The following is a 25,868-nucleotide window of genomic DNA, read 5'->3' on the forward strand; positions in this document are numbered from 1 at the left end:
AATTTTGGTGAGCATTAGTCAAACAGATACAGGTCTTTTTCACAACTTGATAAAACAATATTACAACTTCTTTATAATTAGGTTTCTTTGCCTCACAGTCCAAGGACAGCATGAGAATATTCACTTGAATGTGCCTCTAGAAGAAGAAATGAAGGTTTATCCAACTAAAGTTCTTTATTATCACTTCTGTCATTCCTAGACACCATCCACCTTCCTTCTTACCTGGAGTCCTAATTTTGGCCTTGAGAAGGCGAGATATGCAGGGAGGGGGGAAGCCACTTCACATGTGGCATCCATTCTCATACTCTTGTTTATCATGTATCTTTAAGGAAGAAATAGGATATGTGAGAGTAGCCCAAAGAATGCCACCTTCAGAAGATTTTTATTTATGTAAGTTGCATGGTTGGAGTGTTCCAAGACTGAATGTAAGGAAATCATTTGTAAAATAATGCTGGTTGAAAGTAAGTAACCTTCAAAATTTGCATTAAAAGGCTAGCATAAGCTTGACAAATAGAAATAAATGAATAAGCTCTATTCAAGACTTTCCAGATGGATCTGCAGAGAGACATTATTGTCTTAAGTGGATTTTTATATTGCTGAAAATGATTTAGATATCAACTAGTGCTATTGCGCTCACTTTTGTTGTATTTATGTTGCATTAGGCCTTTAGAATTGGTAGTAAAGGAGAGAATTATTGGTGGACAACATTCAAGACTTTTGAACTGCCAAGCAGCACTAACATAATATTTGCCTGTTATGTAGTACAGGTAGATATGCCACATCATTTATGGCTAAATACTAAAAGTTTGTCTTTTTTTTTTTCTTCAACAGATTCAGAGCATTCCTATTACAATTTAATCTTGAAGAAAGCAGGACAATTTTTATCCGATTTGCAAATCAATCTATTGAAGTTTACACTTGCCATACGGGCGTATTCTCCAACTGTTCAGATGTTTCAGCAGGTGACTGTATTATCTGATATATTTGGTACATTATTTTATGTGGTATTTTGGCTGCAGAGTAAATAATGTTCATTATTACAGATCAATAAAATATATGCCGACATTATTTGGAATCAAACATGATCCATTTATAAAGGTGATGCTTTATAAGCTGGTTATATTGACAGCAACAAATATTCATGTTTAATTGCATGGATAGCATTGTTTTCAGGGTAGAATTTTTGGAATTGTTCATTTTTAAAACTCAGGTTGTGGGGTTTTTTTGCATTGCTTTAAATAATCCTATAGGAATTCAGACATTCCCAAAGCAGAAAATTTCCTGTAGCTTCAGGTCATTTATGTTTGTTACTTAGTGGACTTCTCATCTCTCTCATTATGTTAGTATTTGAAAAGTTGAAAGATAGAATAGTCAAATATCTGCTTTGTTAATGAAAAAGTGGGAGGACATAAATTCACCATGCCTCTAGCCTAAAATTGCTCCTCCTCTTTTTAGCAATGCCACCTTCAAGATAAAGGGAAAAATCCATGTTTCTGAAAGGTAATAAGCTGTAATAAAGTTAGGGCTTTTTTGCAAGTGTTCTCTGGAGGAATATGATATCTTTTCATTTTTATCTTTCAGCTTGTGAATCCAGAGTCATTGACATGCAGTCATATGATTCCCACTTTACATGGGAATAGCTGAATAGCTGAATAGACTTAAAAAAAAAAAAGAAGGCAGGGGGATGGGAAGGAGAGCGAGCCAAACATTGACATTAATTGTTTGGGATTTATTGGTTAGCAGTCAGATCTTTGTACATTAACGTGATTGCTGATAGCGACTAAAATTAAAAATATCTCTGAATATAGGCTGTGATTTCAGCTTGTGGAGGAGGTTTCTCAGCCCTGTCTTTACGCAACATAAATGGACTTGCATTTTCTGGAGTATGACTGCATTTGATAGACTACATCTCACAAAGGTTATAAGGTCTTAATCTTCTAATATTTTCCATTACTTTTTTCACATGTACCCAATTTTGAATGGGTTTAATTAGAAACACAACTCAATGGCAGCTGTTGAGTTATTTTAATCAAAGGGATGCGAGTTTAAGTTGAAGTGCAATCAAAGCATTCTGGTTGAGTATAATTGTTGAAATATTAGATTGCAGCTGATGAACCTCCACCAGAAGGCTGCAGTGCATTTGTGGTTATCCATGAGAAGCACACCTGTAAGACTAATGAAATAAAAAAGCTGCTGAAGAAGGCTACTAAGAGGTAAATGTAATGATCTGTTTTAAGAGGAAAAATAGATTACTAAAGAGGAAAATGTATTATTGCATATATAGTTGTAGTATTTTGGAATTTTATTTTCTACTTACTTGATAATGCCACGCCCATCAAACCCTGTTTACTGGATATTTCAAGACATACCCATTTAAAGTATATGTTATTTTTAAAAAGTTACTTCTGGTTTTGAAATATTTTAAACACTTAATTGTGTGAATTCATCCATTATGAATCAAAGTAGGGTTTTAAAATAAAATCATAGAGCTTTGCTCTTCTAACCACATGGATAATTTTGTATTTCTTCCCTTTTTTTTGGTGTGGTATAGTCAAGTTTAAGTTACAGTGTACTTTCTATACAAGCTTACTATTTAATGTGTCTGAAACAGTACTTCTGCTGAAATACCTTTCTATGTAGTCAGTGCCGCTGCATTTGAGGTTTTCTGGATTGTGAGGGCTTGGCACAGGAGTGGAAGAGGAGTCTACTTCAGCTGGCATAACCTTTCCTCACCTTGTGCTAGACTCTGCACCTATCAAGCCTTTCTGCAGCCCTTTGTCCTCTGGAAACTAGCATCACTGCAGAATGAATTTGGGCCGTGAAGTAAAATAATGTAGAACCTATCAAAATAACAAATAATAGCAAAATAATGAAAGCAAAATGTTTAATCTCTATTAAAAAAGAATTCATTTGTATTTTTTCAGGACCTGTATGTAGCATTTTTTTGTTTGGTTTTTTTTCCTGCAATGGTCAATGTCACTGTAATATACATTAGTGTCCATACCCTCAACCACTTCATGGAGATATGTAGAGCTGAAAGGTGATTTAGTAGGGCATATTTCTTGGATTTTGCTTTCTATCAAATATAAATTGGAAAAAAAACCCTTGAGAACCTATAAATTTGTCTCTTTGGGGGTGGTTGCTTCTGAAAACAATTTGGTGTTCTACATGTGTGATTTATGGTATTTTCTAAGTCCATTGATACAATTACAACCTACTAAATCATTGTTTTTTACTTACTCAATAGCCAAGGTTTTTACAAAAAAACTTCGCTGTCTAGTTTGCAATGTCCCATTTTTAACTATTACATTCTGACTAACGGATGTCTCTTACTTTCTTGCATAAATTATTTGTACTATATTTTGGCTTTTAAAATTATGTTGAATTCTTCTGCTCATATATTAAGGCATTATGAGACCTTAACATTTTATCACAATGTCTGAATATACTCTTCTTCTAAAGCAGTTAAATGGATTCAGCACATTCTCCTTTCTGGAGATACTATGCCCAAATTTACAAGTTTCTGGAAAATCATGATACTAAACAATAGAATCCCGAAGTATTCAGAATCAAAAGAGTTCATCTTCTAGGAATCATTGACTTTAAGAACTCAAAACAAAACTGAAGGTCTTTCTATTAAATTGTTCTTGTGTTTTGGATAGTTTTATGTTCATCAGTCACATTATAACCTTTAGAGCTGCAGGGACAAAGTCGTGATAAACTTCCTCTCCTTCTCCCCACGCCAAAAATAGTTGCGTCACTATTTAGAGTTCCTGGAGCTAGACTTTGAGAAAAACATGTTCACCTTCAGGTAATTGTTTCAGCTATTCTTTCCAGTTGTACTCTGGGTAGCAGATGCTTTTCACTTATGCTGGAGATGTCTAGCCTAGGTGATAGTGTTTTATTGATTCCTTTTTTAATTCAAACTATTTTCCTTTGTATTTCGTGTTCTGTCTTCTGTCTGTCATGACTCTTCCACTTAAGCCAGGCTAACTTAAGCTAGGCTTTCAGTTGTGTCCTGAAGTTCCCCATATTGGATGAGGACACTAGAAATGTTCTATTTTTAGGGATAATAATTTCAAACCTCACTGGAAGAGGCATTATTTTGTGCAGATCCATCAGCTCAACCTGAGATCCAGGAAGTCTCAGGTACTTTGGACTCAGGAGAGCGCAAATAGTCTGCATGTCAAGATCAAGGTTTTGCTTCTTCCAGTCCTTTATGCAGCAGCTACTGTGATTTGGTCTGTTGCACTTTCATGTTGAAACAGACTGCGTGACTCTAATTGGAGGTATTTTGTGTGGAGGTGCAATGGGCTGCTCAAGGGCTCTGGACATTTCAAAGGAAGATCTTCAGTGGTTAAATGGTTGGGATTGCTCATCTTGCTAACTGTCCAAAACACAACACTAAGATTTCTGGGGCTGTTGCTCCAAGAGCAAAAGCATTGATGGGAGTCACATTTTGCTCAAAACAATCAGTGCCTTAGAAAGTTTGTCAGTACGCATGTCTGCTGTCTTCTGTCCATCACATTCCTTCTGCATCCCGTCTTGGCAACTATCTAGGCAAGCATATAGTTGCCTGTACTACCCTAGTAACTGATTAGCAAGTGCTGAACTCCACATCCATGTATTTTTTTTTATCTTTTTTTGTCTGCCCAGCTGCTGTTCCTTCCCTTTCAGGCAGCCTTCTCATGAGAATCTCTTATGGCAGGAAATAAATTAGCTTTCAGCTCTAAGAACAAGAGAATCAATTACTTCTCACTACTATTCAGTGTCGAAGAGAAACGGAGAACGGAGGCTTATCTTGGGTTTACAAGGGCTGATGCTGTAATTCTCCAATCCAAGGTCATTATGGTGTCCCTCTGCAGTGTTATTTCACTGCAGCACTTAATTTTTTAGTGAAGCTTGGTCATTATAGTATAAAATGCTTCCTTTGAGACTGTCAGTGTTCAAGAAAGTCATAACAGCACTTGGTACCCACATTTTGAGAACAGGAGTCATTCTTCTGCTATATCTAAGTCACTAGTTAAGAAAAGAGAAGCTCCTTTGATCTAGGTTTTCAACTCTCTATAAATGACTGTGGCAGTTCTTGTCTTTCTGGATATGAGAAGGAAGCTGCACAAGTCACATCCCATATGTATATTTTCATCGCAAATCTGGATCTGTTCTTGAACAGAGCTTACTCATTCAAGAGTTGTTTCAAACTCCTTGATGACACCTACTTTGTCTGTCTTGTCCTGTAATGACAGTGGGAAAGCTTGCCTGGTGTTTCTGTGACACATGGCTGCAGGCACCCAACTTAATTCTCAAACCTGGCCCCTCCTTTTGTCTCTGCCTTACAAATGTGGTCTTTTGATTGCATACCTACCAACCTTACATAGGATGTTGATGTTAGGGCCCTGAGTAACCTGATACAATTTGGCCCTGCTTTGAGGGAGGAATTGAAGCAAATGACCTCCAAAGGTCCTTTGCAATATAAATTATTCTGTGATTATTATATTGAAGATATTCCTAAGCTTTGCCTCACAGAAACTATGGCATGTAGAGTTCTGCTGCCACCTTTGCAGTATGACTTTTCAATAAGCATCTAGTACACACATTTCTGCAGTATGTGTTGGATTAGAGTTTCTCAACTTCCCTTGGAGAGGTTTGGAGGGCGTTTACTGGCCTTTTAAGTGTGACTATGCAAAGACAACTTTGAAAAAGAAGTGTACTCATCAGTAATTAGCACCTTGAGTATATCCTTTGTTACTTTTCCATCTTTCCCAAGTTTTATTCAGAAGATGTTTGCAGTCATCTAAGAAATCATTGCAGGTATAGAAAGCTTAACTTTTCTACAGTCATGGCTTTCAATGAGGATGTGTAGGTAGGCAGTCAAATTTTGCAAAATTAGCTATATTAACAGAGCTTGATGGTGTTAAAACATATCCCCAGTTAGTTTCCGTGTGTGTTAGCAGCTTTTTCAAACTTCACTGAATATCCCTCTGCTACTCTGTTACTCACTGTTTGCTCTGTACATCTCTAGTAGATCTCTAGTAGAATTAAAAGATTCAAGCTGTAACTGATTGTTTCACACAATCTCAAAGTGCTGTGCTTTTCATTTGCTCTTTGTGTTGTGATTTGATAAAATATATTAAAATTATTAATAGTTAATGCTGATTTTTCACTGTCTTAGACTTTAATTTGAAAATTTGGTGTTCTAAGTTTGTTTGTGAGCAATCATGATTATTTTATGATGATTTTAACATGGCTTGTATACTTTTAGCGTATAAGCCCTTACTAGTTTTTTCAATTATGAAGTAGAAAAACTGCCACTGTTTTAATTTTTTTCTGAATAGATAATATCACAATTATTTGTTTTTAAAACCAGACCCAGGCCATATCTTTTTAAGGGAGATCATAAATTCCCAACTCTCAGAGAGGATGGCCCAGTGGTTGTTCTTTATGCAGAAATGGGTACAAAAGACTTTGTCAAATTCCACAAGATTTTATCTGAAAAGGCGCAAAAGGAGGAAATTGTTTATGTTCTCCGGCATTATGTTCAGGTATGCAATTCAAATTAACATTGATTCAGTATACTGTTACTATTCTGTCTTTATTTTTCTTGCTTTTTGACAAAACACATTTTCTACATTTATCTTTGCATTTGCCTAAATCATGTCCAATACATATTCTAATTTTAAAACTTTCTAGATTAAATGATTCACCTAATACAAACTTTGAAGCTGGGAAAGCATGATAATATTATCTAATCCTGCATGCAAGTACTGTTTGCATCGCTGATTGATGTTGAAATATCTCTTTTTTGGTTATATGTCTGGTTTTTATATGTTGTATAAAGATCTTGGAGGAATCTTGGTGCAGCAGACTGAACCTATTCGTAAAAAGAATTAGAAAAATGGGAGCTAGAATAGAAAATCAATCACTTATCATTTTATATATTATCAGTATAATCTCATATGTTGGTTGCAGTACATCAGCATGGGCTATCAGATTCAACATCACTGGTCAGTTCTTCAGCGTTTACATTCCACAGTGTCAGTATTTTAAACATAACGTTTCTGAATGCTTTTCTTAACTTATTCTGCCCCCCAAAGAAACAACACAAGACAAATACCAGTACATGGAACCATATTGTTCCCAATTTTGGTTATGGAAGCTTTTTGTAATTTATATTCAAAGTACAGCACTTAAATAGTGCAGCTAATACAAACATAATCTGATGGAGTGAGAGGTTGCTGTGATTTATGTAGACCAGGCATTTCAGGGAGATGAGATCCATAGTTTGCGGATGACTTTGAGTTGTTTGCTCACAGTAATGGAATAGAGAATCTGAGGAAATCAGTCTTAAATTCTAAGTTGTTTAGGGGTATAGTTTTTACTGAACTTTCTGCTCTTCTTTTATGCACTTTTTTTCCCAATTAAATACCTACAGTCTCCTTGCTCTGACATGCACCATGGTCCCCCCAAATGCCTATTGTCTTTCTCCCTGTACTTCCTCTCTCTTCAGACTGCTCCCTTTCCTCCTTCCTCACAACATCCATTTTATTCTTTGGTTCCCACTCAGGCGGATTCTCCGTCCTTCTTTGCATTGAATGCCAGAAGAGGGAGCATTGAAAGCAGAAGGGGTACAGTCTTTCTGCTGTCATTTTTTTTTGCCAGTATCACTGAGACTGCTTAGAGAGCGCAGTGCCCTCTGCATTGAGATTTGCTTAGAGGACCAACAGAGAACACCCCCAACTCTGCTGGGTGTTCAGTTGTGGGCTGGAGGATTCTCAGTACAGAATGATTCTTAGAAATTGTAAGCTAAAGCTGAAAGGCTTTCAAGAAATTGCTGCTGTGCATGTGCAAATTGCATTTTGGAAAGGGGATTTTCATGCATTTTGGGCAAATTAGGGCACATTTTCAGCAATAAGTATGCTCTGAGTAAATTACACTATTGAATGTCAAACTTCTACTCCGAAGTTAGAAATACTTCTTGTTCTTAATAAGTGGCAACCTGGTTTTAGCAGTGATACCTTAATGCATTTTTCTTAATTCTTGTTGCAGATAGTGATTAACTCTTTCATCAAAACTCTTTGAAAGAATCAGCCTGATGCAGAAATAGAGAATTTCCTCCTAACATGCTGAAGTCTGGCAAAATTACAAAGAAATTAACAGCAGTTTATAATGTGAATTGTAAGGCGTCAATAATTGTATAGTGTGCTACCAGCTCTACCTGTTCTAATCCTTCTTCTAATATTATGTGAAGGGACTACAATTTTGACATAGCCTTTCTGTGGTCTGCAGGAGATAAAGAAAGTCCATACTTTCTGTTACACACCTTCTCAATGGACTGTCAATATGCCTTACATGACTCTTATAATTTGTTTGGTATAGTATTTTGTACTTTGAATCATAAATTGAGAGATGAATTTAAGTTATGACTGTCATAACATTTTAAAGTTACTGTATTAGATATTGTTAATCTCCTTTTTTAATTACATTTTTTGTTCTGTTAAAATAATATCATCAAACAGAAACCAAGTTCCAGAAAAATGTATTTATCTGGATATGGTGTAGAACTTGCAATAAAGAGCACAGAATATAAAGCAGTAGATGACACACAGGTTAAAGGTATGTGGATTTTTTTATTTATTTATGGTATCTTATTGGAGATACTATTGAAATATGTTATAATCTTCAGTTACAAAGTCAGTAATGTTTGAAGGTTATATTAATTTCTTTTTACAGAGGAAATCTCAGGCATTAGGAACTAAGACATCAAAGTATACGCAAGCATGTGTAAACAGCTGTGCTTAGGATATAGTTCATTACCTAACCTCTAATTGTTGTTTTCTGTGGCTCTTCAAAACGTAACCCATTCTTCTTCCTTTCAATAAGTATAAGATTGTTTAACCTTTGTTCTTCAATTACTTTGTTTGTTGGCATCTCTAATATGCTAATTACTACAGTATCTACACATAAGTGTTTCAGGGGTGAAGGGTTTTTTTCTGAATTTATGTGGAAGTATTTTCACAATCTGTAGGAAAGATGTGCTGTATTATAGAATTTGGTACCAGTGTATGTTACGATGTTTTGAAATGAGACATTTACCACAGAAAGTGGTAGCTGTAGCATTCTGACACAGAGGAATTACTTTGTGTGGACATTTACAAGATATAAAGGAAGTTAGTTAACTCTCTTCGGTAAGACTAAGGTTTAATAGCCTTTGAGTCATGTCAAAATTTTTTTAAGGGAAGGAAACTGATCTCTGACTTACATCAAATGCTAGCTAGAGATTCAAACGCTTTAAAGTCATCATGCTTTTCAAGCATAAATTTGATAGTATTTGGCTGATAAGAGTTATACCGTACCACTTAATCAAACTGAGAAATGGCTGCTTTGGGAAGTGAACTATTTAACCATATCAATTTCATTTATATAAAAAATGTAACCATTGGATGAATTATATTTAAAATTTAATTTGAATGTTGCTAAGTTCTGTAAAGTGATTCATTCTGATGCCAAAGTATGAATATAAAATATAAATATCAATCTAATTGAAATTACATCCGGGAATGACAACTTTCTGATTGTATGTTTTTGTTAACCGTTTTATAATTCGCAAGAACATATACATCAGTAACTTTCTTGGTTTATATTGTCTACATGTGCTATGTGTTCAGGAGCAAATGAGACAAAAGAAGAGGAAGAGGAGGAGGAGGAGGAAAGTGATGTCCAAGGATTTCTCTTTGGCAAATTAAAGTGAGTTGATATAAGTTATAATTAAGCTTCTGCATTTGTTTCTGGAACCTGAACCAAAAATAAAAAAATGTTTATAGAAGAAGTGAGATTTGTGTTGGAAATTACTTTCTTTGCCACTGGTGAAAATTCTGATTAATTTTTTTGTGTTTGTCTTGTGAATGTAATGATGCAACAGTTGTTTATTCTGTTCATTTCAATTTATTGCTTTTAGCTTTCTAATTCTCTTAGAATGTATACAGTAAACTATTTTTAATGTAAAAAATTTCCCTCTGGGCATCAGTCACAAAAACTTAGAACACCATGTTTTCATGTTTTGTGTTTGCAGTAAATTGTTGCTGCTACTTCTGTTTTGAGATAATTAGAATCAAAATGTTGGTTTTCAAAATGCAAGTAGTAGCACAACAAATCCAAACCCATGTGTTGTAGCTACATAAGGTGTTTTTAAGATGGATAGTCATGAATTTCTTAGAGTTAAGGAGTGATACTTCTTGGAAGATATGGTTATTATAGATGTCTTCTTATTTTGGAGTTCGTGAGTTTGTGTTCTGTTCTAGCAGGAACTCTTCTATCTCCAGGTTACTATCTGTTAGATGAAATTGGATGTTACCTTATCGAGGGCTCCTTCCAGTCCTCCACTGATGGATTCATTTCATGGTCATCAAAACTGCTTCCCTTTTCCTGTAACAGATCCATGCAGTGAATCATAAATCCTGGGTTTTTTCTTCAACAAGAAACTCAGGAGTATGGGTCTTCTCTAATGTCATTCTCTCTCTTATTATTTAAAGCAAAAAGTAAACTTGTTTGTAGATATTCTTACCAAGCTGTAAGTCTTCTCAGAGTTCAGAGCTGCTAATGGTGTCTAAATTCTTGAGAGCCCATCCCCTTTCTGCCTTTTTTAAAGTAAACGCATTGAGATAGAAGTGCACCCAGATCTGCAGGCTTCCTTGTTGTTTCACCTATGTATTAGAGACCTTCCACAGCAGGTAATATCAAATGCTTAGGTTGTATCGTTATCTGAGCTTTTTTTCTTCTTGGATTGTGCTAGCTTTAGCTATATTTAGGTTCTTGATGTTGCATTGTGACTCATTTGTGAAGCTGTCAGATAATTACTCAGACTTTTTGACACTGTTTCTAGACTCATATTTTTTTCTTCTCCTTTTCATACTGGAGATGAAAGAAATGTTTCAGTAATCTGTAAATTGTCCCTCAGTTATAGCCATGTTGAAGGTTATACTTTTCTCGGCTGTGAAATAGTTATGAATGTAAACAGAAGACATAAAATCTTAGAAATATAACTATTTGATTGTGCAAATTAACATAATTCAATCCCACATCATGATAAATGTCCAGAGAAAGGTAGCTTTTTTCAGTTGCCTTTATATGTGTTTGATTTTGTGCCTACATTGACCATAGTGTAAGTGAACAAGAGAAATGAGGGACCAAGCATCAATAATAGATCTTGGTTGTGGCTTGTGGCTAGGTCTTATTTGTCAGTTGTCTTTCATTCACAGAAGAATTGAAGGTCTGAACAGAAAAAAAAAATGTATATCATCAAGGTAAATTTGCAAAGAAGGCGGTAAAAACATTAATTAAAATGGTCTAAACTAGTTAAGAGTTTGCTACTTCATAGAGGGATTTCTAAGAGTACAAACTGTTTGCCATTTCTAGGTATGCTACAAGTAAGAAAAAAAGGAATGTTCTGTCTTTGCTTCCTTTTTCAGCTGAATATGCTTTCTTTGAGGAACCTGGACTATATTTTAATTCGAGAACATCAGTCTTCATCAGTGATATTTTTCTTTTTCTGTAAAAAACAATGGTTAATATCATCCAACAGCTAAAAAATGAGGAGGGAGGGATTCCTTGTGAAATTTCTTAATATCTAAAATAAAATATGAAATATTACAGAACTTAAAGTCTTAATGCTTTAGATGTCTGGTTTTTAGCTACTTTTTGCTTCTTGTTCAAGACTTGTAGTAGAAGAATCTTTGGAAATCTAATGGAGATTGTTTGACGTTCGAGGGTGTCCTGTAGTAGGCTGAAGTCTTTGGCCTCAAAACTTCCTTACCCAATTATGTTTTCAAAAAAAATAGCCAAGCTTTTGGGCACCATGCTCTTCTTCAGGTCTGACTCAGTAGCTTGATTTTGTCAGTGATGTTAATTTATAGAAGATGTTCTTAACATTATCTTGCCTGTATCTTTTGTAGGTAGTACAACAAACTCTGTGTACAGTTACAGTTAATCTGCAGTACAGTTAGTAAACAGTTAGGTATACATTATGCTATAGTAAACTAACTATACAGTTACCTGTATTGTGTGAATTTAATCTTTGAGTTCATTTATTCCATCAAAATTTATGTGACAGGGTTTGAGACAGATCACTACAAAGCAATTGATCTCCTCCTTGTAATTAACTGGTTTTTAGTCCTCAGAAATCACCTCTTTTCACCCCAAATCCTCATTTTTGTTTTATGAATGAATTAAAATTTTAATTCTTGCTTGTTACGCTAAAGATACTGTATTAGCTGTGAGCAATACTGTGGATAAAAGCAGACATTGATGGATGTGCCTTTTTTTTAAAAAAATGTTTTATTGTAGACAGATGCATCCTGATCTGAAAAATAATCTGAGAGAGTTTAAAAAACATCTAATTGAAACTACTAACAACATGGAACCGCTGAAGGTTTGGGAGCTACAGGGTATGTATTGCATTTTTCTGAATTAACACAGTACTCTCTTTAATTTTCCTTTGTTATGTTGATGTATCAACATTATGATAAAAGCTTCTTTTAAAGAGAGACATGTGGTTTCATAAAAACGCAGTATTATATCAAGTATTTAAAAAGAATCTGTTAGTATCTTGTCCTAGTATTATATGCTAGAAATTGAAGGAGCATTGAAGTAATTTTATAAGATAGAGAATCATAACTAGCTTTACTGATTTTAAAGACGGAAGTTATACTGTCTGTTTTCTGCCTGATGTGTTATCTCGGATGTTAAATTTAGTTTCAGATATTTTTTTGAGAGGTCAGGCAAAAAATATCATTTTGACGTGACTATTGAGTCGGGGCAAAATACAGGTTAAGACAGTTTTAATTTATAAATTCTAACTTTTATCGGTGTACTGGAGTTCACATTGATACATTCTTTGATATAATATCAAATGGAAGAACACGCTTTTAAAGGCTCTCCTGTGGAAAAGGAGAACCAATATGTGGAAGTTGATTTCTAAACAGCTTCTGTGCTGATGACCTGCAGGACGTTCTGTAGCTTGAATGGAATTATAAATCATTCTAAAATAGGTCTCTAAAATGTCACTTAAGTTTAGGCAGCTAAATTTTACCTGTTACATTCCTCAGTTTTAGAGGACAACCTGATGAAAACTGATTTGCCTTTGTATACTAGTGCAATGGAGGAGACTGAGCAATCATCTGAACTTCAGTTTCTTTGTGGGACCCTGACTGTTACAGAGCTTGCTAGCAGTATCCAGTCTGAAACTAGCTATTTGAGATAATTGTAGTTCACTTGCAGTCTTTTATCAATGAACTGCCTGTCAGCTGCAGGATCTATCTTGATCTAAAATAAAAAAAAATTGAAAAACATTGCATTTCAGTTCTCCTGAGAAATCTAATGTGCAAATAAAAAGAAAAGCATCTTTTTGTCTATTTAAATTTTTTTTTACGTGATTGAATACCACTCTGTTGATGTTCAAGCAGAAGCAGCTGTGAAACTTTGATCCCTTTAGTGTCTAGCTTCAAAAGCCAGTACAGGGTCTCTATTTAGTGGTAGTCTTTTCTGCGGTGTCATGGCTATATAAATACAAAATTAAATTGGTGCTGCTCCCCAAGCATCTAGTTCATGCAGTGTTGAAAGTAGTTAAGCATTGGGATGCTATTTGTTCAGTGCCAGGAAGACTGGTACTGGCTTGTGATAAGTACATTCAGGGCCTGTTCAGACAGGGGGTCTTCAGCCCCCTTTTTGTACTGTGCAGTTGTTTTAATACTCTTACTCCTGACATGACTGGGTGCTTTCTCTAGTTCATCCTTAAGGACTAATTATAGTGGGTGAGTTAATGGCTCAGGTACTCTCTGATTTCCTTTAATTAGCTTCCAAGTAAAAATTTAACTAAATTTAACCAAAACTCTTTCAGCTGTAGGGCATACTTCTATTTATAAATGACCCCAAACACCATTCAGGAGTTGTCTTTCAAGAGCCTTTATGTTTTACGTAAGTAATTAGGTTTACTATTCATAGTGAAAAATGATGCACAAAGTACCAATGTGGTATTCCCTTTAATAACTCATTCTTTTATCTGTGTGAACAGCCTCTTGATCTCTAGTGGTTCATTAGCTTTCAAAGCATACTTTGAGATCTACTTTAAGCTCAGGATCATCTTTTTCCCAACGTGCCCTACACTGCCATCTCAGCTGTGTTAGGGTGCCGCAAGAGGAGGTCTGTAAGTGACAGTCCCTGACCAGCGATAACCAAGAAGGTTAAAAGACATGCAGTTTGCCTCAGTGGGATTTCAATATTCATACTCTAGCTGTTCAGCATAAAATAGAAATGATTAACAATTTATGAAGGATTTTAAGTGTGTGTCCTAAGTGCACAGCAGGTAAAGCATCACTGTCTGTAGTAACAGCAGCAATTGGATATTGCTTCACCTGATCACAGCTTATGTGGCTGTTGAAAGGGATCTGAAACGTTCTTTTTGAAAACAGTGATCTCTTTATACTTTTTGTTAGAAGTATTAAGAAATACCAAGTTAACATTCCACCTCTCAGACTCACCTTTTTTTCCAGCCAAGGTGTACCTTACCAGGCTAAACTAGGAATGTGTGCTATTCATTTCTCTTTAGCCTTTTTTTTTTTTAAATTCCTTATTGCTTCAAAAAGATGGTGCAAAGTTCTACTAGGCAGCATCCTCTATGACTTTCTGCCCAGAAGTTTTTACTGTATCAGCTTTCCTCAAACTGAATAACCTGAGGTCTTCAGTTTCTGCTCAAATGTCTAAAATGGCAGATTATGAGGAAAAAGCATCATTGCCCTGAGGTAGTTAGGCAGACTGTATCCAAAGTACATGGAAGCACCTAGTATATTATTGCCTATTGGTACCAAAATTGGATTTTCCCCAGTCTCAGGTGCCAAGATTTGTCACACCCAAGTTAGGCACCAGAGAAGGTTAACTGAATTCCATCATTGTTTTTCCAGTGGATAGGCAAATGAATTATAAACTGTCCTGATATGTGAAAATTTACTTCATTCTGAGAAAAAACATAGAGAGAAAAATGAGATACCTTTAAAAATTGTGCTAGACACTTAGAAGAACTGAAATTTGACACTAGATTGGTCTTTCTTTCATGAGTCTCCATTTTCGCTTCCTGTGAAATTGCTGCTACTCTTGAAAACTGTACACCTCACATGCTCAATACAGCCTTCTATACTTAATATATCTGTTCTCTGAAAATCTTGTGAAGTCCTGGAGCTGGAAAGATCTTATTCTTTACTGCAGTTATGGGTGTCTGTGGGTTGGTGTGTATCTAGGTTTGAGCATGATACCGTTGTGATACTGGCATAATATCACATGATGAATTGTCTGGTTTTTTCACCATGTTTTTGTAAACTTAGAAATTACATGTACAATGTGTATGCTCAAGACGGCCGAGCAGAATTCTGTAGGAAAGCCTAAATGTGGTATTTCCAACTTTTAAGTGCCCACCATTTTGACCTTAATAATGTTACTTCATAATCTTTTACAATGCATAACTGAAACATTAAACATGTTAATAGTGAGAGTGTGTATATGGAACAGTTTTCTGATTGTAGGCAGTATTGATTGAGAGTGATATTTCCAGTGATACTTTTTTTTTCCCCAGATCTTAGTTTTCAAGCAGCTGCTCGAATTATGTCTACCCCTGTTTATGATGCCTTAAAGGTAATGAAAGACATAGCTCAGAACTTCCCAATAAGAGCCAGGTATGATACTTAAACTTGTTTTTCAAATACTGTTTTTATGTTTGCATTTGAATTTAATGACAGTAATACAGATTTGTATCCAAATCCTGCAGTCAGATATTCATGTTTTACAGCTTGCTAGATGGATGCCAGGCAATTTCACTGAGTAGAAAATAACTCCTGGGAGAGCTCATGATCGGTCTCTTAAATGTTTCCTGTCTGATGCAGGAGATGCCATGAAGGCATCCTAATCCTTCAGGCACTTCTGGTTGAATGCCTAGTCCTCCCAGCTTTTACTGGAATGATATTTTCCCTGGTGGAAAATTCTGTTGAATTTATAGTAGATCTACTCACAGTAGGAAGAGGCAAAATTCTATTAATAAATTTTGTAGGGGATCCACCCACATTAGTTCCTAAGGACAACATTGCTGACAAGATCAGGCTCCGGCTACTATATGTTAGTGTTCTTACCAGGGAAGATCTGTCTCCCATAACAGATTACTTACAGATTACACTCCCACTTGGAAATCTATTCTTAATAAAAGATCAAGATAAATATTAAATAAATGAATAACATTTTCCTCTGTACTAATATGAAAAATGGCTCTTCCTGTAAGCCAATTGTATTGTAATTGAGAAATGCTTTTCTTTATATTTAATAAGTTCTTCATGTAATCCTATCAGCAGTATTTGCTTGAATTACTGAATTAAATACAATGCTAAATAGGATTCTTAACTCAGTGTGCTTTCACATTTCACAACTCTTGTTTAATTATCACACTGTTTCATTGTCATCTCTGATTTTTCTGTTAGAGAAAATCTACACTGTAATGGAAAAACTACCTTTGTAACATCTTGATACAAAGGAAGAAAAATAACTTTTAAAATGCCTGAAACATAATTATTATGAAACAGTAAGATACAAGTTTACACTTAGATTAGCAATCAGAAAATGCAGCTTTCCTTTAGAAGATAGTGGAAACATACATAATGTTGAACTGCAAGGCCAGTTCAGTTCTTTAAAGCACAGGGAAAAGTCAGTTTGAAGTATGCTAGGTGACATTTAAATCATTGATATAAAAAGTCATTAAATTGTTACATCCCAGTCTGACTCCTGCCATATATTTGTGGCATTAGAGCACAATTTACCTACTCTTCAAACATTTTTTTTTTATGGGCAAAAGTATAAGAAGACTTTAAAATTATTAAAAGGGGAATTGCAGTTCCTGTCCTGTATGATTTATTCTAATATGCTAATCTAGCATGTTATTTTTAACATGAGAAGTTACAAATATTTAAATAATTTAAAGTTAGTAGGTCTGCATTGACAACAAACTTAAATCAAAGGGGCATTGTATAAAAACAGTGCACAAAATATATTTCCTTAATAATCTTATCATGCTTACCCTACTGAGTCAAAAATACTAATTTGGGAAAAAAAACCCTAGAATAAACAGGAAATGAAAAAATACTGCTTAATCACTTTAGGTCGACAACTGATCGTTATAATAGTAGTGTTTTAAAATTGTTTAAATTTCACACAGTTTAGATAGGAAAACAAGCATTTTTTAATTATGCAAATTTTGCTTTGAAAGGGCTGTATAAAAATTTTAGAACTACAGTTATGAACATAAAAATTAAATATTATGTGTTCTTTAAAAATGGAGGGGTTTCTTAGGCCATAAAAATGAATATACCATTCCTCTGGAAGTTTCTTTCACTTTCTAGTTTTTGTGTCTCAGTATTTCCAGTTGAAAAGGTTAGACTGAGGCAGATTTTACAAAATGTCATCAGATGTAGACAGTGTAATAATTGATATATGTCATGGCAACATTTTGATAATTCGTTTTATAGGGTATTTTTCATCTTTGTTTTGTTGTATGAGTGTCATAATTACCTGTTATTTAAGAATGCAATATTAAGAATTATAATACTCTGTTTCATGCTATTCCTTTATCATTCATGAAAGTTAACATTATGAACATGTGAAAAGTTTCCTTTTTTCCCCCGATATGCAGTACTACATAGCTACATGTTCTTCCAGGTAAGAATAAAGATGCATAAGATTATATGATAGAAAATATTACAACCTTAAGGTCATAAAAGAACATTCCTACGTCATGTAGAATGATAAATAATATCCATTTACTTTCAGACTGTAAAGTGTTTTTCTTTAGTAAGTCCTTAGCACTTAATATTTAGAAAAACATGCATAAAACTTTGTGAAGCTCTGAACAAATTGAACAAATGACTGAACTGAAAATGAACAGGATACTTTTCTGTATCTTTCACAGATACTTTTACACTTGTTACCTCAAATTCCTAGGATGTCCTTCTCAAGGATCGACCATCACACTTTCTCCTTAAAATCTTGCTAGAATCCTGCATTGTCAACTGCTGTGCATAGACAAGGAGCTAGTTAACGATTCTTTAATGTATTGCTTTCTTATTATCAAAAAAGCTATCAGTAAAGCTTACCTTTTGCTGATAAGTATTTTACTTCCTTGCTAACATTGGGCCAGCTTTGTCTTTTCCTTTCTGCCTTTTTATTATTTTCACATTAATTTTTTATCTTTCTGCCGTACTACTCAAAGCTATTTGGAAATATTTAGGTTTTTCTTTTTATCTGTGTAGTTTTTATCACCTGTGTGTGCAGAATGAAGCATTGATTCTGAGAGTTGCAGGCCCTACTTCTATTTATGTTGAGTTTAGCAAGATAAAAATCAGAGCTTTTTTTTCCCTAAAGTATTTTTTAATTCAGTACTCTCTAAAACTATTGCTATGAAGTCAGAATAATAGTTGTGGTAGTACTTCCACACATTAAATTTCCACCTTGCTATGGAGTCCTTCTGTTAAGTAGCTGTTTTGCTCGTTGGCTAAGTAAATTCTCAGGAATAATTCCCATCAATTACAGATGTTCTTTTAATGAGAAAAGTTCTGTAGTGTTCCTGAATTGTGTCTATTGCTGGTAGAAGGTCCCTTAAAGCAGTGTCCTACATAGTCAGCTTTTGAGACTTCTGATTTGATAGTGTTTTTTCCTAATCCTTCTCCTCCATTTTTCCAAATTTAAATTTGGCTTCAGATATTCTTTTCTTTGTACTTACAGTTTCTTTTAATTTTTTTTTTTTAAATCTTAATAAGCCATGTTTCTTTTTCAACAGAAATGTTTATAGTTTCTTGCTTTTTGTTCTACAATTTTTATTTCAAAACTAGTGAACACAGAAAGTAGTACAGTATAAGATATATTTACTCACTATTGAATACACTTACTACATTCTTTATGTGCATAGAGAGTACCTAGTAGTATGATTATAAACGCTTTATGAGAAAGAGTTTAGATTAGTTGAACAATAATAAGCGAGTTATTAAGCTCATCCTCCAATGATTATTGATAATAATATATTTGAACCATGTTGACTGGTTTTTAGTGCTGTCTTTGACATCACGGTTAGAGTTACACCTTTCTCATTTTGAGCCATGGAAAGCCCACCAAGTATGGGTTGGTATAAATAACAGCTTTTCTTGATCCTCTACTGCCTTTTCATGACGTCGTCTAGAAGAGATTCACAGTGACGAAAATAATCTGTCAGAATATTTAGAGGGGGTGAATGGAGAAAGGGTATTTAGCTGTGATGAATTGTGTAATATTTATAAACAAAGCTTGGAAATCATATTGTTTGAACTTAACAAGTAGTCTCTTTGATTGCCTGGAAAGCTTGAATATCTGTTTAAAGTAAATTGACTTTATGCCTTATTTCTGACATACTGTGAAAAATCTGGAGTTTACTAGCAAGATCTATTCTAAATCAGTTTCTTTTGGGGGGGGGAGGTGAGGATTTATATTATTAAATAACTGCTTTATTATCCATAAGTATTTAATTTGGCTTAGTAGGATCATTCTCAGTTTGTTTAGTTAACTTTCAGGTTTAAGGTTACTCCAGTTTTTCTTAAAGCCCCATACAGATTTGCTAAAACATGTACAATCATGTTTTGAAAAAAATATTTATGTAGGCAAATAGAGTATTTATTCTGGCATTTATTGGGAGAATCAGATTTAGTTTAATATGGTTTAGGGTTTCTTAAAACGTGCAGAGACTAATTTGCCTCTGGGAGTATTTTATGATAGCCTAGTAATTATAAACTTCACATACAATACATTGTGACAAAGGAAGTTAAAATAGTCTTCCACAACGTTCTTGAAAGGTAAAAAAGACAAACCAATGGATTATCTTCTAAAGGTAGAATGACTAAGGAAACTAAAATTTTGGCTGTCTGTGACTACTTAACATTTTCAAGGGTCTCAATCTGTAAATCTGTTTTCTAATCTCAGCTAATTTTAAAGTGGTCATTCCTTGAATATTTTGCTTGCCTTTGGCCAAAACATCAAGTTGTATCCTTGGCCGCCTGTGCTGTAATGTTGAGTAGCATGGAGTTAGTAACAGTAACTTAAAATATACAAATATGACATTTATTTAGGTAATAATTAAGGTGATCAAACAACTTATTTTTTTATAATATACATGCTATTTTCCAGAAAAAATAAGAGGAAAAATCGAGTCGTAAAAAATATGCTGATAATATTACTTCAACAAAACATAGCATAAATTTGAAACCTGGGTTTACCAGAGTAACACAGAGCAAAATATTTGTTTTGAAAATAAAATATTTATGACACTGCATTACTCTTTTTTTAAGTCTTAATTACAGCATTCTTCAATTACAGTCCATTGGATATGGTATTAAAATACATATTTCACATTATTTAATGCATTTTTAAAAATACAGTGGTTGAGTGATGCCGGTATTTTATTTTTACAGATCACTGACCAGAGTGCCTGTAGACAAGAAAATGCGAAATGAAATAGAAGAAAATCAGAAGGTTTGTTTTTATTTCTTCAAGTGGACATCTGAGTTACTATCATATTACTGCTTTTGGAGATTTTTATTAGTGTAGCAACTTTCACATGGTTTCTATCACAGAAAAAGAGCTGATTGTTCTAAACATCTTTTATTAAATAAGTAACATTGAAATACTCAATTCAAATTTTTCACTTTCTGCTGTTCTTGGTACTTTTTCCCTCCCCTCTTTTGATTTTACAGAATTAGGCAAGGACAAACAATTTTTATGGAGTGTTGTGTTCAGTCATAAATTGTGTGCTGTGAAAGCAAAATAGGTATCAGTTAATTTTTCTAGAGCTTTGGTGTTGAATCTAGGCCTGCTGCTAGCTTTGAGCTTTCCACGCTCTCAGAATCACGCATGCAGCTATTCTGCAAGGTATTGTGAACATCGTCTGTGGTAGATGGTGGTTTTATTTCCATCCTTGATGCACTGCATCTTTTGTGCCTTGTATCACATGAGGAGTCATTGTTCCTGTGATTTTGACTAATCTGAGATGTATCCTGAGATGCCACTTTGTGTTTGTGGAGATCATGACATCTGTTGTATTTTCTGTCTCGGTTCAGATTTTGGATTTTTTCTTTCAAGCTGAGTGTTAAAATGAAATGTTAGCCACCATGCTTTTAGGACTGGTCACATGAAGTGACATCCATAGCACTGTTCTTGATCTTGATCTGCAGAACATGTATTTTCATGTAGTGTTAAGACTGACCGACCACCATAGTGAAAGGGTTTTATTTCTTACTTATGGCACTCCTGTGCTTTTGCAACATTTCCATGTATCATTTTGCTTTGTATCCATTCAGGCTTTTTCCTCTTGCCTTGCCAAGACTAATATCTCCAGGGGAATGCCTTTCCAGTTTCTTCCACCTTCCAAAACAGTGAAAGTGAACAATGTCCCTGTTGCACTGATGCAGCCTTCTCATAAAGACCTTGTCATCTCCATTGTAGCAAAAATTTCACATAAATGTGTTAGAGCTCTCCACCGTGCAAAAGTAATGTAAGGCTTTCCAGTCTTGAGTATTTCCTGCCCGAATAGTGACAGGCTCAAGTGTTATGTCCTTGTGAACGGTTATGCAAACAATTGTATAGGGCTTTTTTTGTCCATAGGTGATTGCGTGTGGGACTGGTGTATTGAGACTATATTTCATGTATCCCTGCAGTTCACCTTCTTGAGCCCTTCAGCTTTCTTGTGTGCAGGGTGCATGTTTAATTCTTGGGTTTTCACAGAGATCTTAGAGTGGGCTCAACATTATGCAGTCCTCTTGTTTCTTGCACTAGTAGAAGTCCCATAGTTTTTGCTCAAGGGAGCAAATCAGTATCTGCACCCTGATTTGTTGCTTTCTGTATACAGCTGAGATACGCATTTTCCTATATCTCTTTGTTGTTAGGGTTATAGTCAGGATAAAGCAAAACAAAGCCCTGATGATCATAGTTTCTCCAGAGCACAAATGTTGGTATTGGGACCTTCCTTGTTTCTTGATGAAGTCTTTACAATGTCTTTCTCAAATTGCAGCTTTGTTAACACAAAAATAAAAAACAACTGCTTAATCAAAAACTACTCCCCTACTCCAAAATGCAAAAAAAGTAGAGGTATATCGGGAATTAAAATAGCTATTATTACTAAATATAAGTATTAGGAAAAGTAACTGATTTGGTTTGAAATGAAGATATCTGCATTTAGGCACATCTATATGGTATCTAAACTTCTGTTATGACAAGGAAGATGTAGTCAATGGACATCAAAAACAATTTAGCTCGCTCAATGGTTGTTTTGTGGGGCATGATTGAGTTGCCTAAACCTGAATTTCTGATGTCATTTGAGATGCTGCAGGCTATCTGAGATAGTCACACAGGTCTGACAAATGTGTCCACTGGGACATCCATTCCTTTCTGCCTGACCTGTACTTTCCAGTCCAGGATGCCTTATCCTGAAACAAATGACATTGGATATCTATGTGGTTGGTCAGCTGAATCACTCCTATGATTCCATGACTGTATTAAGTACATTAATTGTAAGAGGATCTTAGGCACCTATCACACTAAGTTTAAATTTCATACTACATCCTACTTGTAGTCTAAAGGCTACAGGCCTTTAGATAGCTAAAAGCTAAAATCTGTTGAATAAAAGTAGGGAAACTTCCTGAACACTGCTGCTAGAGCACAATAAATTGGCATGTGCATTCTTGAACTGCAGTACATCCATCTAGCAGCAGGAGAGATATGATCTCATGCTGTGTGTAACTGGATGATTCCCTCTCAAGATAATGAAAGTTGAATAGGAAATGCAACGGGAGGAAATAAAGGTATTAAAAGTTGAAAGGCATGTGATGAATTAGGTGTAATGAATTGATACATAACTAAGAAATAGACAAAGAATTGCTATAGATAAAAGAAAAATAAAATCTCATTAAACACAACTCACAACTTCCATTGCAAAAATTTGCTGACAGTTTAGCAAGAAAATACTATATGAGTATTATCAGTGTTAAATTCTAGTCTTGGATGCCTAAATACTTCTTCCATCGAAGTTGTTACGGCAAATGGTTGCTCTTCTGAACAATCAAATGCCTAGCATCAAAATTGTATAATGAGTCTCAGCTCTGATTCAGCTCAGTTCTCTTCCTACTGCAGTACTGAAGGATTTGAAAAACTTTTAGACTCCCATTTCAATACCCAGTGACTGATAATTTTTTCATTGTTCTTGCATTCATTTTAGTTAGTATTAGGATTTTTATGATCTACATCAGCCAGTTGCAGTCTATCTCAGTATCTGTGTTTACATGAGCATCTGGGCTTATAGGAATGACCAGTAAGCTTTCAGTAGTGGTAAGAGATCTCTTATTCTAAATGCTGATTTCAGTGCTTCAGGGAGAGGGCCTGTTCTAGCTGATCTCACAAAATCTGCGCAAGAGCCCTGAAGGATGCTGGTAAGATTTCCTGAGACTGTAATCCTCTTTATATTTATTGTTTGCTCCTTGAGTCCAGTGGCATTAAGGGGCATTTTTCTGCAGTCACAGTACTTTGTGGCACAACGCTGGTATTAAAACTGTAATCCAAGTTGGATTTGCTAACTACAGAAAAATTCCAGTTATACCTAGGACTTTGGGTGCTTCTCTGCCTGGTGCAGAGAAGTCTCGGCACTGTGTGCCTAACTGTTTAATTTTGTCCCATCTGCCTGTTCTGGTTGTGTCTCAGGATCAAACTCTATGTAGGTAAAATGATCAGAAATTTCATCTGCTGCAAGGACACTTGTCAGGTATCTGTGAATTTTGGCTGCTTAGAAGGGATGTGTAGAGTGAGACCTTGGGAGGGCGTGTAATTCTGTGTGAAGCTGTGGTAGGAAAAATGTAAGTATCGGACACCAGCTGCTACTTCTAGGTTTTGTTTTAATGGTTGCGTGAGGTTTAACAAAGATCAATATGAAGTCCTGCACTTGGGCCAGAGTAATCCAAAGCTGCAGTTAGTTGCAAAGAAGATAGAAGTCCTTCTTCTTCTGTGCCACGTTTTGGGACATACAAAAAAAACCCATTTCTGTAATTTATATGATTCTATGATTGGGAGTAAAGTGAGTTTTGTAAATTAAGAAAGTAATTAAATTATCTCTTTCTTTTTTTCCTGATCTCGCCACAGGAAACTTACTGCCATGCATTTATGCTCCTCATTTTTGAAAGTCCACTGATATCCATTTTTTGGGTGCCTACTAACATTTTCATGAAAAATAAGAAGTAACTAAATTTTTAAAAAAAAGTTTTTCTGGTTATTTCTTAGCATTAGTGGGATGCAGCCCCTCCCAAATCCACAATATTCTTCACATTATATCTGAATTTGAATATATGTATTTAGATACTTTATAACAAGCATAAGTAATTATATTACTCTTCTGTAAATCTACATACAAAAAAGCAGTGAAAGCACTACAAAGTTCAGGTTACACCATTAGAATAAATTAAATTTACAAATTTCAAAAGCTGTTTTTCAAGGTCAAGGACAGGTTTTGGACTTTAATAAAAATTCTTTATGTGTTAGGTTCAGGCTTATCACAGCTGCATTTTTCCTTCATGTAGAGCCCTGCCTTTCATACGCTGGTATTAGGTGCATTACATATTTCCATTCTGCTTTGGGTTGTGAAGATGTTTATATATACTAAGGAATATGGTGCCTTTTCAACGAATGATGAGTAATATGCACATTTGTTGGATTACAAGGAGCTTCAAGTAAACTGTTCTTATTTATGTGGGGTTGCACTTGTAATGCCACAAACCAGTTAGCTTTGAGTTTACTTACATTTAACTGTGTGAAAGTAACCACGCTACTTTAAAGAAATATCATCGCTTTCAGTGTTTTCCCATTGTTTCTCTCATTTGTTCAGTGACAGGCTTATAAGTGAAGTAATATACGGAGCCCGAGTTGCTTGCTCTAAGTGTGCTTTTGTTCAAAGTGCGTTTTTTGTTCACACTTATTTTGTTCAGCAAGTGGGAGATAAATGGGGAAAAAATACATCTCTCTCAGCTTGCTTTTCTTCTGCACATTTTTCGTGCTTTCCATTCCTCTGTTGGGAGTTAAGACAGATCTGGAAATCTGACTGCTCCTCGTGGGGTGAGTTGGAATAAACTACTGCTGTTGCTCCTGTTACTTATCTTGCTACAGCCACCATAGATTGAACAGTGTGGTGCCTCACAGCCCTCTGAAATAAAATGATAAGGCATACTTTACTCCCTAAATACTTCCTTCCTCTTGTATTCGTTTATTGTGGATTTTTTTTTTCTTCTCTGCAAAGCAAGGATATGCTATGCTATCCCTTTCTGAACTATGTTTTTTCCAAGGTCCCTTTGTTAAATTAAATTGTATGTTTCTAGTCTGTCTTTCCTAATTCCCCATAACAATTGTGACTACACATTTTTTGGAATTGTGAAAGATGTTAAGCTATTGAGAAAGCTAGTTTCAAGTGGAGGTCTGAAGGACACGTAAGATTACCCTTTGTTGAGTGGATACGTAGGAGTAATTTTTCAAAAACTTAAAAGCCATAGTTCTGTATATTTGTGTATTTTCACTTTCTGTTGGCAGACACTGAGACTGTGTCCTTGTGTCTACCGTGTACAGGTAGGGACACTGTAGGTTGTTCGGGCGGGAATTATCAGCTATTTTCATTTGTATTTGTACATTGAAAGTGTATTACATAGCACTCATAAAAGTATGTTGTCAATATTTTTACCAGCAACACTCAGCTAAAAGGAATTATGTGGAAGAGATTTGATGTGTCTGTTTTGCAGAAT

General features: G+C 35.0%; 1 protein-coding gene across 1 annotated transcript; it reads left to right on the forward strand.

The window, feature by feature from the left end:
- Positions 1-950: 950 nt before the first annotated feature.
- LOC104078891 (UDP-glucose:glycoprotein glucosyltransferase 2-like) lies at positions 951-20,574 on the forward strand (the record flags this gene model as incomplete). Its single annotated transcript, XM_009580709.1, has 8 exons — positions 951-962; positions 2,101-2,213; positions 6,368-6,542; positions 8,517-8,613; positions 9,666-9,744; positions 12,340-12,440; positions 15,617-15,716; positions 20,514-20,574. Coding segments are annotated over exons 1-8 (738 nt in total), but the record flags the coding sequence as incomplete, so codon positions are not given.
- Positions 20,575-25,868: the final 5,294 nt, after the last annotated feature.

Source organism: Fulmarus glacialis, unplaced genomic scaffold (genome assembly GCF_000690835.1).
Source record: "Fulmarus glacialis isolate BGI_N327 unplaced genomic scaffold, ASM69083v1 scaffold17036, whole genome shotgun sequence".
Lineage (NCBI taxonomy): Eukaryota > Metazoa > Chordata > Aves > Procellariiformes > Procellariidae > Fulmarus > Fulmarus glacialis.